This window comes from Tupaia chinensis, unplaced genomic scaffold (assembly GCF_000334495.1).
Source record: "Tupaia chinensis unplaced genomic scaffold, TupChi_1.0 Scaffold143728_1, whole genome shotgun sequence".
NCBI classification, from domain to species: domain Eukaryota; kingdom Metazoa; phylum Chordata; class Mammalia; order Scandentia; family Tupaiidae; genus Tupaia; species Tupaia belangeri.
In genome coordinates this window covers 2,410,252-2,429,849 of record NW_006203577.1, presented here as the reverse complement: position 1 = coordinate 2,429,849, position 19,598 = coordinate 2,410,252, and the positions used below count along the sequence as shown (strand labels likewise).

The following is a 19,598-nucleotide window of genomic DNA, read 5'->3' as shown; positions in this document are numbered from 1 at the left end:
TTAAAGAATTGAGGGTTTCCGGTCTTTCAGCCAGTCCCTCATCCACCAAAATAATGAGAGAAAGGTTTGTTTTAGCTTTGTGCTTCCCAGAATCAGGATAAATGGGTGGCATGCAGGATAGGTCAATCCAATAACTTGGCACAGCATGAGGTCCAACTTTGCCAGTTGCCCATCATAATACCAAACTGGAATGATTATAGACAGAAAATGGACTGCAAGAAGCAAGAGGAAGGAGATCACAATGAGCAAAGACTTTATGTGGATCTTGGTGCTGGTATCCTGAGATTTCTTTCCATAGCGCTGCATCTTCTTAAGATGTTTACACAGAGAACAGATTAAGAGCAGAAAACATATCAAAGATGCAGTAAAGGGTAAGAAGTTTCCTGCTGTGAAAAGGGTCACATATGACAGCTCTGAAAATTTTCTCAATGTCATCTTCCACGTCATGTTTCCTTCACATTCTTTTATGCTCACACTGTCATGTATGTTTACCAATACAAGATGAAAAGCTAAAATGGCCAACGACCCCAACAATATCACTGTAACTACTTTCTGAGCTCTCTTTTTCAAGTGAATAAAAATAAGGTTAGAGAAATTGGCAATCTTGAATAAATAAAATATGCTGAGACTAGTGGCAAGCCAGATGCTAAAATGGTGGGCCACTGTCCAGGCACTATGAACAATAATAGTTACTGCTATATTATAGAAACCCAGAGGAAAAACACTTATATACCAGTGGATTACCATTACCCAGAGCAAACCAATTCTGGAGACGGCCAGAGCAGTGAGAATTCGATCAGCAGAGGTCATCTTTTGTCTTTTGATCCAGTCAATGAAGTTCACAAGCGCTATGAAGCCATTGGCAAAATTTCCAAGAACAAATTCTATGATTAGTAGAGTGCATAAAAAGATAGGTAGTAAACTCGTCATATCTGAACAAAAATTATATGCAATCAAGGGAAAAATATTAATATTACTGGCTATATTTCTTTAATATCCTGACCTTTAGTTAAGTATTTTCCAAATTTCTTGATGTCTAATAATGTCCTTGTTTCCTTTAATTATCTGGCCAATCTCAAGCAGGAAAGCATCATGGCATGCCAAGGAAAGAGGTATTGCCATCTTTATGGAAAACATTGTTTTTCTCAATTAGCTCAAATTAACTCCTATGCAAACACCACACACCCTGCTTATAGGGGGAATATTTCTTACCTGATGTCAAAATAAGAGCTGAATTTTCATTTGCAAGCATGCAAATAATGACATATTTTCTTTCCTTCTTTTGCAATATTTCCATGATTAACCTTTCCATTATTTGTGTTCTGTAACCATAGTGTTAGGAAAATTTAAAGCCAATATGTAAAACATGCAGTGAATGTCTAGATTGTTAGATGGATATTAGTCATAATTGTTATCATCACTGTCTCTACACTGGATTTTTTTTCTTAAGCCAGATTTACATGTAAATGATCCAAACTGTTCCTATCATAATCATTCAGAATCACCATGTGGAACATATATCTGCATTCCCGTTTTTATTGCAGCACTATTCACAGAAGTCAATAACTAAAAGTCAATGTAGGGGCCAGCCACCTGCACAGTGGTTAAGGGCACTGGACTCCCACAAGGCCAACCATGGTTCAAGTCTCAGACCTGGCAGCTTTCTTTCTCACTTTCTCTCTTTCCTCTCTCTCTGTCCCCCCATAGTCATATTAAGATAAATATGTAAAGTTAAATAAAATAGTTATTTAAAGAGAAGTCAAAGTAAATGTACATTATCAGACATTATCAGATAACTAGTTTTAAAAATGGATGGTGTATATGCACTAGAGAGCGGACAGTGTGTATACATGATGAAATACTATCCCGTCTTTTTTAAAAAAGAATAAAATCCTTCTGTTTTAGCAATGTGAATGTACCTGGAAAACATAATGTCAAGTGAAATAAGCGAGACACACAAAGATAAATTGTGCATGTTCTCTCTCATGTAAGTGAGCTAATAAATTTATCTTATAGACAAGAGTAGGGTAGTGATTTCTAGAAACTGGGAAGTATACAGTGGAGTGGAGGATCAAAGAGGTTGGTTCATGAATCCAAATTTACAGTGAAATAAGAGGAGTATATTTTACAGGGCCAGTTGGTAGCATGTGGTTAAGAGATTGGACTCCCTCATGGCCAACCAATGTTGAGTCCCAGTCCTGACTTCTTAAAACTCACACTGTGTGCATGTGTGTGCTTGCCCTAAATCCCAAGAGGTGTATGGAGGAGAAGGAATTGTGGTATGGCCACCTGCCCTGGGGGTTAATTTCACACTTTACCTCTCACTGTCTCTCTCTCTCTCTTTTTATCTCTATGGTGAGTATTTGTGCCATGTGGCAAAAACCTTAAAAAAGAAAAGTACATTCTAGTATTCAATAATACTACAGAATTCAATAATGCTATATGCAGCAACAATTTATCACATATTTTAATACAGTCAGAAGTCAGGAATTGGAATGCTCTGCAAACAGAAGATAAATGATTAAGATAATGGACATACTAATCATCCTGACTTCATCATCATACATCACATGCATAAATGGAAAGTCACATTCTATTCCATGAATATGCAGAATTATTATGCATATATTAAGTAAAATAGCAATTAAAATATGAAAAAAAATGGTATCCACAGGTTTCTTGGGAACGCAGAAAGGCCAATACTTTTTTTTTTTTTTTGAGAATTTTTTGCTATAGGGCACGTGTGCTTGCCAAAGAGACAGAAAGAGAGACAGAGACAGAAAGCAGGAAATCACCTCTTTGAGGGGGGTGGCCAGATACACTGTAATCCTTTCTCTTCCATTCTGTTCTAGGGATTTAGGATAAGCATGCATGTATGCCTGAAATGAGTTTTAAGCCACTGGATCCAGTGCTCCATCACAATCACCCATGAGTAAGGTCTAGCACCTAACTACAATGCCACCTGCTGGCTCTGAAAGAACAATATTATTTAGTTATTTATTTATTTATTTTTACTTATTTTTTTAATAGATCACAGATTAGTTTATTGTTAATGCCTATCATGTCATGAATTCATAGGGAATAGGTTCCCGTAGCTCAGGCTCCTTTCCATTGGTTCTCACAAAGTGTGCTTCTCTGGGTGGAGCTGGTGCTTTAGTTGAACCCAGGTACTTTTTTCTTTGGCTTCCTTCTTTTTCTGATCATTTTCCTTCACATGTTTTAGGAAGCTATCTCTGCTCTTAGAATGCTTCATATCCTCAATACGCACATTAATTCTCTTGGCAAGAATCTTGCCCTTAATTTGTTTGTTTACAACAATGCCAACAGCATGCTGGTTAACACTGTAGACTCTTCCAGTTTTGCCATGGTAACATCTGTGGGGCATTCCTTTTTGAACAGTACCCATTACCTTAATGTCTACAATATCACCTTTCTTGTAGATTCGTTTATATGTTGCCAAAGGAACAACTCCATGTTTTCTAAAAGGCCTAGAGAACATAGATCAAGTGCCTCTCCTCTTTCCCTTTGTGTTCGTCATTTTGGTTAATTACTGGAAGATGGTGGTTCTGGCCACAAGGCAGGACCAATACTTCTTAAAACCTGGAAGACAATATCTAACACTTATATATAATTTTATCCATTTTTTTCTTTTTCATTAGGCTTAATTTATTTAAATGTAGTTACAGATATCTAATTATCTTATATACATATTATGCTGCCATCCCTTTTTAACACTAAGTAATTTATTTATTTTTATTCCTTCAATCTCTATATATGATTGTAGTATGCAAAATGAATTTTCCCAGTGTGAATACACTGCATATTAGTCCAGTTAAAGATACTAACATACACGTTATCATCAACAGGTAATTTTCTTTTTGTGTCACTTAAATGCTTTTTTCTTTCTTTTTCCTCTTGGATCTCTCCCTCTCACCCTTTCCTATTTCCCACACTGCTCCTATAGTGACTCCAGTATCCACAGTTGTTCTCTATACCTTTATCAATATCCTCTAGTCTTTCAGTTTCTGCCATAGAGTGCATACATTTGGTATATATCAAGTAGGGACTTACAGTGCCTCTCTTTCATAGTCTGATTTGCTTTGCTTAGCAGTATATATTCCATATTTGTCCACTTTCCATCAAATGCCAGAATCTCATTTTTAATGGCTGAGTAGTATTCTGTAGTGTATACATGCCATACTTTTTCAATACATTCATCAGTTCATGAACATTTGGTTTGATTTCATGTCTTAGCAATTGTGAATAATGTCACAATAAACACAGACATGCAAATCCTTTTCTGATTGAGTGTATTCCTATGTTTTATGTAGATACCCAGCAGTGGACTTGCTGGATCATATGTCAATTTATTTGTAGGTTTTTGAGGAATCTCCATATTGGTCTACACAGTGTCTATACAAATTTACATTCCCACTAACTGCGTAGAAGAGTTCTCATTTTACCACAGCCTCACCAGAACTTATCATTTTTAATTTTTTTTTTGGAGAGGATTTTTTTTTTTTTGCTATAGGGCACGTGTGCTCGCCAGAAAGACAGAGAGATAGAAAGCAAGAAATCACCCCTCAGGGAGGATGGCCACGCCATAATCTCTTCTCCTCTATTCTTCTCTCGGGATCTTGGGCACGCATGCACACGCCCGGCGTGAGTTTTAAGCCACCGGGTCCAGGACGCGAATCGTGGTCGACCACATGGGAGTCCAGTGACATAGCCATTAGGTTAACTGCTGGTCCCTCACTTTTAATTTTTAAAATCTTATCCAGTTTGACAGTGGTTAGGTGATATCTCATTGTGGTTTTGATTTGTATCTCCCTTATGATAAGGGATGTTGTATATTGTATTTTTCACAGGCTTTTTGGCTGTTTGTATGTCTTCCTTAGAAAGTTACCTGTTCAGCTCATTTGCCCATCTTTTAATTGGGTTGGTCTTTTTTTTTTTTTCCCCCCCCTCAGGTATTCTGCTTGCATTTCCTGTATATTGTAATCATCAGCCCCTTCTCTGAGGCATAGCTGCAAACATATTCTCCTATTCTGTGGGTTGTGGAATCACTCTAAATATTTTTTCTTTTGCTATGCAGCAGTTTTTAACCTGATGTAGTCCTTCTTGTAGTCTATTTTGATATTATTGCTTGTGCTTTAGGGAATTATTTAAGAAGTCTTGGCCTATTTCATTGTTCCTAAGAGTTTTCTCTGGTTCACCACCAGTACTTTTATAGTTTGAGGTCTTAGGTTTAGATCTTCGATCAATTTTAAGTTCATTTATGTTAGTGGTGCAAAATAGTGGACCAGTTCCATTTTTCTGCAGGTAGATATCCAGTTTTCCCAGCACCATTTACTAATAGATTTTTGTTTCTTCACTTGATTGACTTTGTGAGTAATCAATTGGCTCTATTTTGTGGCTTACTTCTAGAATCTCTATTCTGTTTCATTGGTTCACATGCTTATTTTGTTTGAATACCATGCTGTTTTGATTATAATAGTTTTGTATTATATTTTGGGGTAAAGGAGGGAGATGTTGCCTGCTTCTCTCTTTTTGCACAGTGTTGCTTTGGCAATATGGGATCTTATGAATCTTGATGATTTCTGTGATTGTTTTTTCTAAATCTGTGAAGAATATGTCTGGTAATTTAATTGGAATTTCCTTAAATTTGTTGACTAGTTTGGGTAGGATTCAAATTTTGATTATATTAATTCTTCCAATCCAGGGACATAGGATCCTTTCCACTTTTCTTTTTGTCATTTTCAATTTCTTTTAAAAATTTTTTTCATAATTTTCCTTGTACCTGGCTTTGACTTCTTTAGTCAGGTTTATTTCTAGATAATTTATTTCTTCAGTGACTATTGTCAATAGAATTACTTTCTTCAATTTTACCACATTCTCTTTATGCAGGTATATAATAATAATATAAAAACTTAAATGATGATTTTATATCTTGCCATTTTACTGTATTCATTTATCACTTCTAGGATTGTGTGTGCATGCGTATGTGTGTATGTGGATTCTTCTGGGGTTTCTATGTATATAGTCATGTCATATGAAAATAAAGATAATTTCTGGGACCAGCAGTTAGTGTAACTGGACTCGCATGTAGTCGACCGTGGTTTGAGTCCCTGACCTGGCAGCTTAAACTCATGCTGGGTGCGTGTGTGTGCGTGCTCAAGATCCCGAGAGGAGAATGGGGGTGGAGGGATGGTGGCGTGGCCATCCCCCCGGGGGGCTGATTTCTCACTTTCTATCTCTCTATCTCTCTCTCTCTTTCTAGTGAGTGCATGCACCCTATAACCTGTCAAAAAAAAAAAAGAAAAGAAAGATAATTTCACTTCTTTCCCAATTTGAATGGTTTTTTTAAAATTTTTTTATTATTTTTTTTTTATTTTGGTCTCTTGACTGATTGCATTGGCTAGAACTTCCAGTACTATATTCAAAAGGAGTGTAGAAAGAAGACAGCCTTGTCTTGTTTCAGTTTTTAGTGGAAAATCTTTTGCTTTTTCTCATCCTGTATGATTTTAGCTATGGATTTTTCATATATGGCTTTTATTATGCTGAAAAATGTCTCTCTATGCCAATTTTCCTGTGAGTTTTAATCATAAAGTGATGTTAAAGTTTACTGAACACTTTTTCTGAATCAATTGGTATGATAATATGGTTTATAATCCTTCATTCTGTTAATATGGTGTATTACATTTATGTTTTTGCATATGTTGAACCATCCTTGCATCCCTTGATTAAACCTACTTGTCATGGTGCATATAATTCTTTTAATGTGTCCTTGGATTGGCTAATATCTTGTGGAGAACTTTTGCATCTGCATTCATGAGAGACTTGTCAGTAGTTTTCCTTGTTTTATTATGTTCTTGTCTGTTTTGGGGATAAGGGGGATAGAGACCTTATAAAATGAATTTGAAACATTCCTTCCTTTGGATTTTTAGAAATAGTTTCAGTAGAATGTGGTTAGCTCTTCTTTAAATGTTTTGTATATGTGAGACAATTGGGACTTGGATTTTTTTTGGGGGGGGGTTATTTATTAGTGATTCAGTCTAATTGCTTGTTATGCATCTTTTGAGGCAGTCTATGTCTTCCTGATTCAATCTCTGGTAGATTATATGTGTCCAAAAATTTGTCCATCTCATCCAGTTTTCTTGTTTTATGGTCCATAGTCATTCATAGTATTCTCTAATAATCTTTTGTATTTCTATTGTAATATTGCCTGTTTCCTTACTGATTTATCTGGCTCCTTTAGCTCTTTGTCTTAATTAGTCTAGCTAACAGTGTATAAATTTTGTTTATATTCTCAAGGAACCAGCTTTCATCTTCATTTATTTTCTGTATAGTTTGTTTATTCTCTATTTTATTTATTTCTGCTAGAATCTTTATTTTCTCCTGGAATTTTTTTCTAGTGTGCTTTTTTTTCAGTTCTCTGAGGCATGTTGTTAAGTAGTATATTTACCATTTTTCTGTCTTTTCTTATGTGCATGAATTGCTTTGAACTTCCCTCTATGTCCTCTTTCACTTTCTTCTGTTGGTCATGGAAATTTTTACACCCATTATCAGTGGTTTCAATTAATCTTTTTATTTCAGTCTTAACCTCTTTGGTGGTTTTGAAGTCATTCAGGAGTAGGTTGTGCATTTTTGAGGTTCTTTTTCTGAAGTTAATTGTAAGTTTAATTCCATCATGGTCAGAAAATATGGCGGTATAATTTCCATGCCTTTGAATTGTAAAGGCTTATTTTGTGTCCAATGATGTGGTGAATCTTTGCAAAGGTTCCATATGAGAGTGAGAAAAATGTACATTTTGTGGTTATGGGGTGGAAAATTGTGTAGATGTCTGTCAAATACATTTCATTTGTGTTGTTGTTTAGATACTGTATCTCTTTGCTTGTTTTTTGTTTAGATGATCTGTCCAAAGAAAACATTGGGGTATTGAGATCTCCAATGATTAGTATGTTATAGTTTTTCTCTCCCTTTAGACCTAGAAGTATTGCTTTTATGTATTTGAGTGCTCCTGAGTTGGGTGCAAAGATATTTATAAGTGTTATATCTTTTGGTCATGTATCCCTTTTAGTACTGTATAACATCCTTCATCTCTTCTTACAGTATTTATTTTAAAGTCTATTTTGTCTGATATTAGTATTGTGGCTCCAGCCTCTTTTCACTTCTGTTTCCATGAGTGTCTTTTTCCAACCCTTTACTTTTAAGTTATATATGTATTTACCCATGTGGTACATTTCTGTAAGGCATTAAATAGAGGGTTTCTGTTTTTTGGGTTATTTTTTTTTCCATTCAGCTAGTCTGTGTATTTTGATTAGAGTTTAATCCATTAATGGTCACTGAAATTTTGTTAGCTATTTTCCCAGTTGTTTTTGTTCTCTTATTTCTGACTCTAGTTTTCCTGATATAGTACTCTTTTAAGTAATTCTTGAAAAATTGATCTAGTATTGGTGAATTCTTTCTGTTTTTGCTCATGTAAGAATGATTTTATTCATTCTCTCCATTTGAAGGATAATCTTGCCAGGTATATTGTTCTTGGTTGAAATTGTTTTTCTTTTAGTATTTTGAATATATCTTCCCATTCGTTCCTTGTCTGCATTGTTTTAGTTGAGAGGTCTGATGTTAGCCTAGTAGGATAACCTTAGTACATGACTTGACATTTATCTTTTGCCATTTTTACAATCTTGTTTTTGTGATTTTTGACCATTTTGGTTCTGACATGCTGTGGAGAGGATCTTATTTTGATTCTATTAGGGGTCCTTTGTATTTATTGTGTCTGAATGTCTGAATGCTTCTCTAGATCTGGGAAGTTTTTCTGCAAGTATTTCACTAAATAGATCTTTTATACTCTTGTCTGACTCTTAACCTTCTGGAATATGTATTTTTCAGATATGTGGGTGTTTAATAGTATCTGTCTAGTATTTCCCATAGGTTATCCTCATTTTTTAAAATTATTTTTTCATTATTTTTGGTGGTTTTATCTAAGTCAAAAGTTTTGTCTTACAGCTCAAAGATTCTTTCTTCAGCAAGGTCTAATCTGCTATTAATACTTTTGAAGAAGGTCTGATTTCCTCTATTACTGTCTCCATCCCAAGAAGTTCTAATTGTGTCTTTTCCATGGTGTCCATTTCCTCATTCAAATCCTGGAAAGACTTCCTCATCTCTGTCACCATGAATATTCTGAAGTCTCTCTTAAATTCCTGTGGATTCTCTCATGCTTTCTACGGTTAAAGAAGATTTCCTTTGTTCCATTGAGGGAGAGGTATTTCCTTTCCCATGTTTCTTGTGCCTCTCCTCTGCTTTCTAGTCATGTGATGAATTATACCCCTGTTCCTACTGTTTTAGTGTTGAATCTATAGTGCAAGTGGGAAGAAGTACTCTACTTATCAGATGTGTCCTTGTTCGAAGGTCTTGTCTTCCAATCAGGGACCTGTGTATAAAGCCAGATTTAAGAGACCAGGTGCACCAAGGGCTGTGCTGAGAAGAGAATAGGAGTAGGAGTGCTCGCATGCTTCACATTTCAGTAAATTATGAAATCTCAAAATATTCCTGGGTAGGGAAAGGCAGCTAGAGGTCTGGGTGGGCATGTTTTTCAAGCCACTGGGGCCAAGACTCAAACATGGTCAGACATATGGGAGCCGATTCCCCTAACCACCAGGCTATGAGGCTGGCCCTCCATATCATTTTTTTAATCTCTTAAAGTAAATGTGTTAGAACATTTAGGTTCACTGCAATAGTTTAGAGGAGGTGAAGATTATGACTTTTTAAATGATACAGAACAGATGAACATACATGCAAAAGGAAAAGAGAGGGAGAGAGAGAGAGAGGGAGAGAGAGAGAGACGTAAGAAAGATCTTATCATGCCATGATCTCCTCTCTCCAGCCCTATAGTTCCTCAGGATCATGGGCACTAGGGGCATAACCAGTATGTTTTTACATAATCTGTATTGCAGTCATCATATGGCTTCCAGTCTTGCAGGGCATTTGCACTACCTCTAAACCACAGAACTGGGCCAACTTATTTTTCTCTTTCTTTTTTTTTTATCATCAGAGAGAAGAAGAGAAAGAGAAAAGAAGAGAGAGGAAGCTTCTTTCAATAGAACATGATCAATGGGGAAATAATGCAACAGGATTTGACAAAAGAGGAAAATTTGTCATGTGGAGTGATAGATAAAATTGTTCTATTCACTGTTTTTCAGAAAAATAAACAAGCAAGACATTACTGATGTCCTAAAACTTGCTCTGCTTAGATCTCTCATGGTATATATTAGAGTGAAAGGTCTAGGGATTGGGCCCAGGCCTTGGTATTTTTAAAAAGGAGTCCCCAGGTGGCTCTAATTTGCAGACATTATGGAGCACACTGGACTAGACTTCCTCTACATGCTGCACATGCAGTCTTTTTTCTCCATCTCATCATAATTTTGGATACACATAAACACAAACCCAGCTTGCTTTTTCTTTTTGGAGAAGTTTTTGCTATAGGGTGTGTGCGCTCGCCAGACAGACACAGAGAGACAGAAACCGAGAAATCAGCCCCCCACGGGGGATGGCCACACCACAATCCCTTCTCCTCCAGTCTCCTCTCGGGATCTTGGGTACGCACGCACACGTGCCCAGCATGAGTTTTAAGCCACCGGGTCCGGGATGCGAACCGCGGTCAACTACGTGGGAGTCCAGTGACATAGCCATTATGCTAACTGCTGGAAACAACACAGATTGCTTTTCAAGCTGCCAGGGCTAGGATTTGAACCATGGTTGGCCATAGAGGATCCAGACTTCCTCTACACAGCAATGACTACTGTGCTACTGGGTGGTTCTGAGCTAATTTACTTTTAAACTTAGTAATTCTTTTGTAAATCCACCTTGGTTGATTTCTTCTGTATATTTTGGTAGTATATTTAAGATCTTTCAAAAACACTTTTGACACATAATAACTATGCAGAATTATGAATTACATTGTGATATTTTGGTACAAGTGTATAATAAGTAATGGTAAAATTAAGCTAATTAGCATATTCATCACGTCAAACCTGTATCATTTCTTTGCATTAACAACATCCAAAGTCTTTCTTCTGGCTATTTTGATATATAAAATAAATTATTGTTAACTATACTTACCGTACTGTGATATGGAACACTGGAAGCAATGGAACTGCTATGCTATCTGCTGGCCCCGCTATAGAATCTATTGCAATACTCTATTAGAGTGGACATGGTCAAATTGTGTAAATACATCATGTATATATTAAAAATGTTTATGCACATACTTCTGTCAGATACAGATTTCTATAAAGAAGTGTTAGATCAGTTTTGTTAATTCTGCCCTTCAAATCTTTCATGTAATTATCAATTCTCTTTGATATATCAGTCTCCAAATGTCCTTTACATTATCATTATTTCTAAATTTACCAGTTTCTCTTATGCTTTGGATTTGCTTTATCTTATTTAGGTTATGCATTGTATAACCTGTCTCCATTCATAATTATTGCCTCTTTCCCACAGATGTATCCAATTCTTATTACTTTGAAATAAATGTTATTTAACTTGGTGCTGATGTTTACATAATTAAGTTTGTTTATTAATTAATTAGTTTATTTATTGTGAGAGTGAGAAATGAAAGAAAAAGACAGAAATGTCCTCACACGGTCTCATAATATTAACGGTCCCTCAGCCATTTACAACTACTGGCATTGACAGGTCAACCCAGGAAATGAACCGTAATCACGCATATAGCTTCAGCATTACAGAGGATAATGCTTTTGCTATACCACCATAACTGGGCATGATGCTGTTCACTTCGAATGTTAGTTTTTCTGATATTTTTCTTTGGGCAATATTTCTTTTATAATTCAACTAAATATAGCATATATAAACAAATAAATAATCAAATGCTAGTAACTAAACCATATGGAAGAGTAGCTCTAAACAACACACAGGTAACAATGTGTGGTACTAATATATTGAAGAAAAGAGTGTAATTTTATCACTAACATTTAATGAGATAACAGACATTAGGAAGAAAATAGCTATCACTGTGATCATTAGTTTGAGGTACATTTCTATTCACAGAAAATTCTGATAACATTGGCTTGGTTTTTGATATCTTGTCAGTTTCTAGTTCTACCTCTCCCTTCCCCCTTTTGAGCACTTTTTATTGCCTTAGTATTAAATTGTTGCATTTAATTTTATATCCTTCACTGTAAAGTAAGAGAGGAAGTTCCAGAAGTATACTAAGTATCTATATCTATATAAAAATCACCCCCCAAAACAAGAGAATTAAAGCTGCATTTTTTTCATGGTTCTTTGGATTTACTGGACTGCCAGGCAGGTCTTAACTATGGTTTCTCATGTAGTCCTCTGGCAGGACATGAGGGACCAGTCATCTGAAGACTTCAATGAGCTGGACACCTGAGATGGCTCAATCAATGGCTGGCAGTAATGCAGTTCAACGGGGAGGAGCTCAACAGGAAGATAATTAAGAAAAAATAAGTAGGATGGAGTCCCCAAGATTATAAAAATGGCAAGAGAGAAATGTCAAGTAGTTACAAAAATTACCCTATCAAATTAATCTCAGACCTCTCAACTGTAATAATGAATACAAAGAATGAGAAAACATATTTAAGTCTGAAGAAAAAACAATTTCAGCTAATAAAAATAGACAAATGGGATTATATTAGGCTGAGAAGCTTCTGCACAAAGAAACAATAAGTTGAGTGAAGAGACAACACTTAGAGTGGGAGAATATATTTGCAACTTATACCTCAGATATGGGACTGATAACCAGAATATTCATGGAAATCAACCAGCTTACCTACCAAAAAATAATCAATCCAATTAAAAGATGGGAAAAGGAACTGGACAGACAATTCTCTGAAGACCTATGAATGGCCCAAAAACATATGAAAACATGCTCGACATCTCTTATCATGAGGAAAATGCAAATAAAACCCCAATGAGATACCACTTAACTTCATTGAGAATGACTAAAGTTAAAGAGATAAATAATGATAAGTGCTGGTGAAGCCATAGTGAAACGGGAACTCTCCTACACTGTTGGTAGGAGTATAAATTAGTATCACCACTTTGGAGAATGATATGGCAATTACTTAGAAACATACAACCTAGTAACTCTACTTTTAGGTATTTACCCAAAGAATAGAAAGTCCTCAATTAGAAAAACATGTGGACATTCATGTTTATTGCAGTATTACTTATAATTGCTAGGACATGAGATCATGCCAAATGTAAAAAAATAGATGACTGAATTGAAAAAATGTGGCATATGTACTCTATGAAATACTACTCAGCCATTAAAAAATAATGAAACCCTAACATTTGATACAAAGTGGACAAACATGGAAGACCTAATGCTAAGCGAAGCAAGTCAAATTATGAAAGATTTTGTATGTCCTCACTCAATATATACCAATTATCTGTACTCTATGGCAGGAACTGAAAGTTTGGAAAGTATAATAGCAGGGAGGGCAACGGTAGACAGTAGAGATAGTAAGGATAGGGGTAATATATGCTTAATTGACAAAAAATGATAAGCTATTTGCTGATGATGATGTGCATGGTCACATCTTTGTCTTGACTGATGTGCATGGTAATTGTGCTGGACAAAGAAATTTCATACACTGTAAGGATATATGTCATTTAATGTGCTATAAAAATAAATAAACAAATAAATGAATAAATAAATAAATAAGAAAATGCTTTGATGATTACTATTACTGCTGAAGATTTCTTAATACAGTCAGCTAAAGTGCTCTGCACATTTAATTCTTGACAATTGAACAATGTATTCCACTTATAAAATCTTGTGCACACAACATAAAACTAGCAAGCATCAAGATTTACTTATGGGGACCAACAGATGCCATAATGGTTATGTCACTGGACTCCCACATGGTCTACCATGGTTTGAATCCCGGATCTAGCTGCTTGAAACTCAAGCTGAGCAAATAAATGTGCATGCTTGCCCAAAATCCCCAGAGAAGAATGGAGAAGGGACTGTGGCGTACCTATCCCCTATATGGGGGAGGGGTGATCACTTGCTTTATGTCTCTCTGTCTCTCTCTTCCTTTCTCTGGTGACTGCATGCACCCGCATGCCAAAAATCTCTTTAAAAACAAACAAAAATATTCATAGGATTTGCTTATATCTGAGTTCATAAATTTCTTCTTGAAAATCTTTGTATTTCCTCAGATGATCCAGCTGAGCTTCATCCAGATACAATGTCCCTTAAACACAGTAGATTGGAATCTGTTGTGGTCAGTGTTGAAAGAAAGACTGAATGGCCATTTGCTAACATTCAAAAGATATGCTATTTTATTGTTTTGTTCTTTGTACCTTATCTGTATATTTGACTCTGGCAACCTGATTTTTTAGTAAGTGACAATACAAGAATCTATCACATATATAAAGAGTGAGAAAAATCTAAATTAGTATTTGGAATTTTCTGAGTACTAAAGTTATTTATTTATTTGTTTTTTGACAGAGATTTTGCTATAAGGCTCATGCTCTCACTAGAGAGACAGAAAACAAGAAATCACCCTCCAGGGAAGATGGCCATGCTATAATTCTGTCTTATCCATTCTCATCTAGGGATCTTGGGCACTTATGCACACATGTCCTGTGTGAGTATTTTTTTCTTCTTAATATTACTTTATTTTAAAAATTATTTATATACTTTTTATTATTATTTGTACATTAAATCACTATACATCTTTTAGATTGTGAAGAGACTTTACCCAGCATGATATACACCTCAGTCCAGCCCAGTTGAGACCACAATACACATCCTCGTCAACAGATAATAGACTTTATCTGTGTCCCACAAGTGTCTTACTTCTCCATTCCATTCCGCCCTCCCCCCCAATTTCCTACACTCTTCCCCTCTCACACTCTCTATCCACTTTGCCTCTAGTGTCCATTACAATTTTTAATACTTTCATGTTCTCCAGTCTTTCAGTTTCTACCATAGAGTGTGGACAGTCAATATATGTTAAGGGGAGACATGCAATGTCTCTCTTCATAGCCTGACTTGCTTCACTCAGCAACAAATCTTTCATATTTGTCCATTTTCTATCAAATCCTATGGCCTTGTTTTTTTTTTTTATCACTGAATAGTATTCCATGGAGTATATGTGCCATAATTTTTCAATCCATTCATCTGTTTGAGGACATTTGGGTTGGTTCCATGTCTTAACAATCATGAATAAGGCTGCAACGAATATAGATGTGCAAGCACTTTTCCAACTGAGTGCTCTCCTGTTCTTTGGGTATATACCCAGAAGTGGAATTGCTAGATCATATGGTAGTTCTATCTAAAGGTCTTTGAGGAACCTCCATATCATTGTCCACAGTGACTGGACCAATTTATATTCCCACCAATGATGTAAGAGTGTTCCCCTTTCACCACATCCCTTTCAGCACTTACCATTATTATTATTATTATTATTATTATTATTATTATTATTAATCTTCACCATTCTGACTGGGGTTAGGTTTTATCTCATTGTAGTTTTGATCTGTGTCTCCCTTGCAATGAGGGATGTTGAGTATTTTTTCATATGCTTTTTGGCTGTTCATATGTCTTCCTTAGAGAGTTGTTTATTCAGTTCATTTTTCCCATCTTTTAATTGGATTAACCATTTTCTTCTGGGGAAGCTGCTTGAGTTCCCTGTGTATTCTGGTTATGAGTCTCTTATCTGAGGCACAGTTGACAACAATTCTCTCCCATTCGGAGGGTTGTTGATTTACACTAATTACAGTGGCCTTTACTGTGCAGAAACTCCTTAATCTGATGTAATCCCACCTATCCATTTGGGGGGTTACTGCCTGTGCTTTTGGGGTCTTGCTTAAGAAGTCTTTACCTACCCCAATGTCTCCCAGAGTTTCCCCAGTGTTTTCCACCAGTAGTTTCATAGGTTGTTGTTTTATGTTTAGATCTTTGATCCACTTTGAGTTGATTTTTGTTAATAGTGACAGATAAGGGTTCAGATTCATATTTCTGCAGGTGATACCCAGTTTTTCCAACACCATTTGCTTAAGCTGCCAGGTCGAGGACTTGAACCGTAGTTGACCATGTAGGAGTGCAACAAAGTAACCTTTATACTATATTCTGGTCCCAAGTACTGCAGTTTTTAAAAATATTTTAAAGATAGTATTGGGGGAATGGAGAGATGATGATCAAAATGTAGGAAGCCTCAGCTGGAAAGGAGAAATAATTTGGTTTCATTTTTTTTTAATCTGTTGAAAAATATACTGAACATGGTTAATAATTGTGTATTGTACATTTCAAAATTGCTAAGAGAGTAAATTTAAAATATTCTCTTGACAAAAAATGATAAGCATTTCAAGTGATGGATATGTTAATAAGTTTCGTCTACTTATTCTATATTGTATTCATCAATCATAACATCACTTTGTATACCATATGCGATGACAAGTTGTGAAATTATAATATAAAGAAAGGGAAAGAAAAATATACTTGATTTATAAGCAAAAGAAAATTTAAGGTCTATATAATATCTTACCCATACATTATCTTAATCTCTTCCTATAAAAGATCAGAATTTTTTAAATTGATTTTATGGGAGTCATTATTTTGAGACTGCTGAATACCAAAATAACACTTATTCATCATTTTACTTATAGAATTTCATGCATGCACAGACACACACAAATTTATCATAAATAGAAGACCTTATTACCATATAATTTCCAAAACAGAAAGTGAGTTTCAGGGATATCATCCAGGTTTAAACAGTCACTGTGCCTCACTCAGGTTTTTGGCCCATTTTACCATACATGCTTAATATTTATCAAATATATCTCTCATGCTTAGGCCCATGGAAATTTATATTCTAGAGATAGTTTAGTATTTAAAGATTATCTAATTAAAATATTAGGAAATAGGGTAATATTGTTAATCCCTTACCCTGTGATACACACTGTAGTAGGATTCTGTCACCCTGGGAAGGTCAATCCCTCCCTCTCCCCCCCTGAGCTATGTAACTAGTCCTGATTAATATAAAATTAGCAGAAGCTATACAGAGATTTCAAATGGCTTCCATATGGGGGATTGCCCAGTCTGGCTCTTCGACATTCACCATGACATGCCCAGCCTTGTGTTGTGGTCCCAGATCCAACCACAGTTCAACACCAGACTCGAGAACTGAAAATCACATGGCCTGGGTGCATGCATGCCTGAAATCCCAAGAGAAGAATGGAGGAGAAGGGGTTGGTTGAAGGGGTTGCAGCATGACTATCTTCCCTGAGGGGTCATTTCTCACTTTCTCTCTTTATATTTCTCTCTGTTTCTCTTTGGCAAATACACATAACCAAAGAGTGTAAAATAGAGATGTTCTAATTCAACTACCTTACAGTCAAGTAATGTGTGTGTATGTATGTGTATATTATATATATAAAATATAATATATATAATATATATATAGTGAATTTTATTCTCCTATGTTTTTAATGAACAAAGTAAGGATTAATTTTAGAATATATTTCACTTTGTTAAGAATACAAAAAAATTATAATGCACATTTAGAAATGAGTCAAAACAAATGTGCCACATTGTGTCACAAAGCAAACAGACATATAACCACATGCAGATCAAGACATGGACCACTACCATATGCTCTGGGCCACCTCTATGCCACTGTCCAAACTGCTACGTATTTCACCACATTTATATTCACAATTTATGATGTCCATTTCCATAATTTTCTTTGAACTTCCTAAACTGGGGACATAACCCTTTACTGCTCAGATCTGCTTGCTGTGAATGCCATATAAATAAATATAACCCTATAATAGATATCTTATTCATGGCTGTTTTTGTTTAACATTATGCGTGTGAAATTTAACCATATTGTTGCATGTACATGGACTTTATTTCTTTCATTTCTCTATATTTTTCCATTGTATGAGTTTACCGTTAATGTTCATCTGTATTCAGTTGGTAGTACTTGAGATACTTCTTTTTTAAACTATTTTAAGTGATGCTGCTATGAGCATACTTTTCCATATCAGTTGCTGCACTTACTTTGGATAGATACCTAGGAATAGTACTGCAGGATCATTAAATATGATAATCAGACTCTCTTCCCAGGTGAAAGATTTCTAGAAATAATCTAATTAAATTTGTAACTTTGATCATCCAGTCTCTACATTGCTTCTTACATAGATTTCATTTACAATTACAAATTTTTTATTTTTAAATTTTTCAGGTTAATTTCACATTTTGTATAAAGTTTCCATTATGATGTAGACAATATATTTTTTTCTTTCTTTTTTTTTAAGAGGTTTTTTTTTTTTTTTTTTTAAAATTTTTTTTTTTTTTTTTTTGCTATAGGCATGTGTGCTTGCCAGACAGAAAGAGACAGATAGACAGAAAGTGAAAAATCACCCCCCACACACAGAGGATATGGCTATGGCGCAATCTCTTCTCCTCTATTCTCCTCTTAGGATCTTGGGCAGGCAAGCACACACACGTGCCGGCGTGAGTTTCAAGTTGCCGGGTCCAGGACTCGAACTGGGGTCAAGTGCATGAGAGTCCAGCAACATAGCCACTACATCATTTGCTGGTCCCAATATATATATATTTTAGCAGAGAACTCTTTACATTTTTTTTTTTTTTTGCCTGCTAAATGTTTCTCCCCTTTGCACCTCACACCAACTCCCTACCCACGTTGTCTATCATCCACTTTCCTCCCCCACAGTCTCCAGTATCTACAACCATCCTCCATCTCATCAGATTTTTGGATATCACTGAAATCTAAACCTGGGCCTCCATGTGACTCTAGCATTGCAAACCCACACTTTGCTATCTGCACCACAGCAGTTGGGACTGAATACCTTTTCTAAAAATTAATTTATTTATTAATTTATTGATTTATATTTAATCACATCTTTACAATGTACAACATTTCTCTTTCCAGCACGAATATCGTGAATGTCAGTTAAGCCAAAGATATCACTCTATAACTTACAACTTATAGTAATATGCTTTTTGTCAATTAAGCATACTTTTACTTGTTTTTGTCCTTCCCTTTTCCCCTCTCTCCCTTCCATACTAAAATTCTTTTTCGTATTTTATTGATTCACAAAATGCCTTAAACTAAAAATATAAACAAAGCTAGAATCTAGGGACAAGTGCACTATAATTTTCTTCTGAAACATTTTTAAAATTAATTAATTAATTTACATCCATTCCTTGAGCATAGTCACAACATACAAAATGTAATTTCCCATCCAGAATACACTGCATAGTGGCTTAACCATATATGTATTATCATCAATAATTTTCCATTCCTAGTTATATATATATAAGGTTCCCCTATTTCTGACCCTCTGCCATTTCCTACCCTCCTTCCACACTATCTCAGGTGTCGACAGTTGTTTTCCATTTCCCCCCCCACACACACAATTTATAGATTCACAAAATTTCTTAAATAACCTACCTACTTTTAATAGCAAGTTCAGCTGTACATATCTGTGAATACATGTCCGACTTTAGGCGTGAAGTTCTGAGTAGACCGAATATACTATAAGGCAGCACCTAACTGATGCTATAT

General features: G+C 35.5%; 1 protein-coding gene across 1 annotated transcript; it reads right to left on the bottom strand.

Moving 5' to 3' along the window:
• LOC102479418 (taste receptor type 2 member 19-like) lies at positions 1-930 on the bottom strand. The gene has a single exon (XM_006164829.1). It carries the CDS (start codon positions 928-930, stop codon positions 1-3), a length of 930 nt encoding a protein of 309 aa, XP_006164891.1.
• Positions 931-19,598: the final 18,668 nt, after the last annotated feature.

Coding starts and splice junctions, on each gene's coding strand:
- LOC102479418 (XM_006164829.1), bottom strand. CDS start 930: ATGACGAGTTTACTACCTATCTTTTTATGCACTCTACTAATCATAGAA.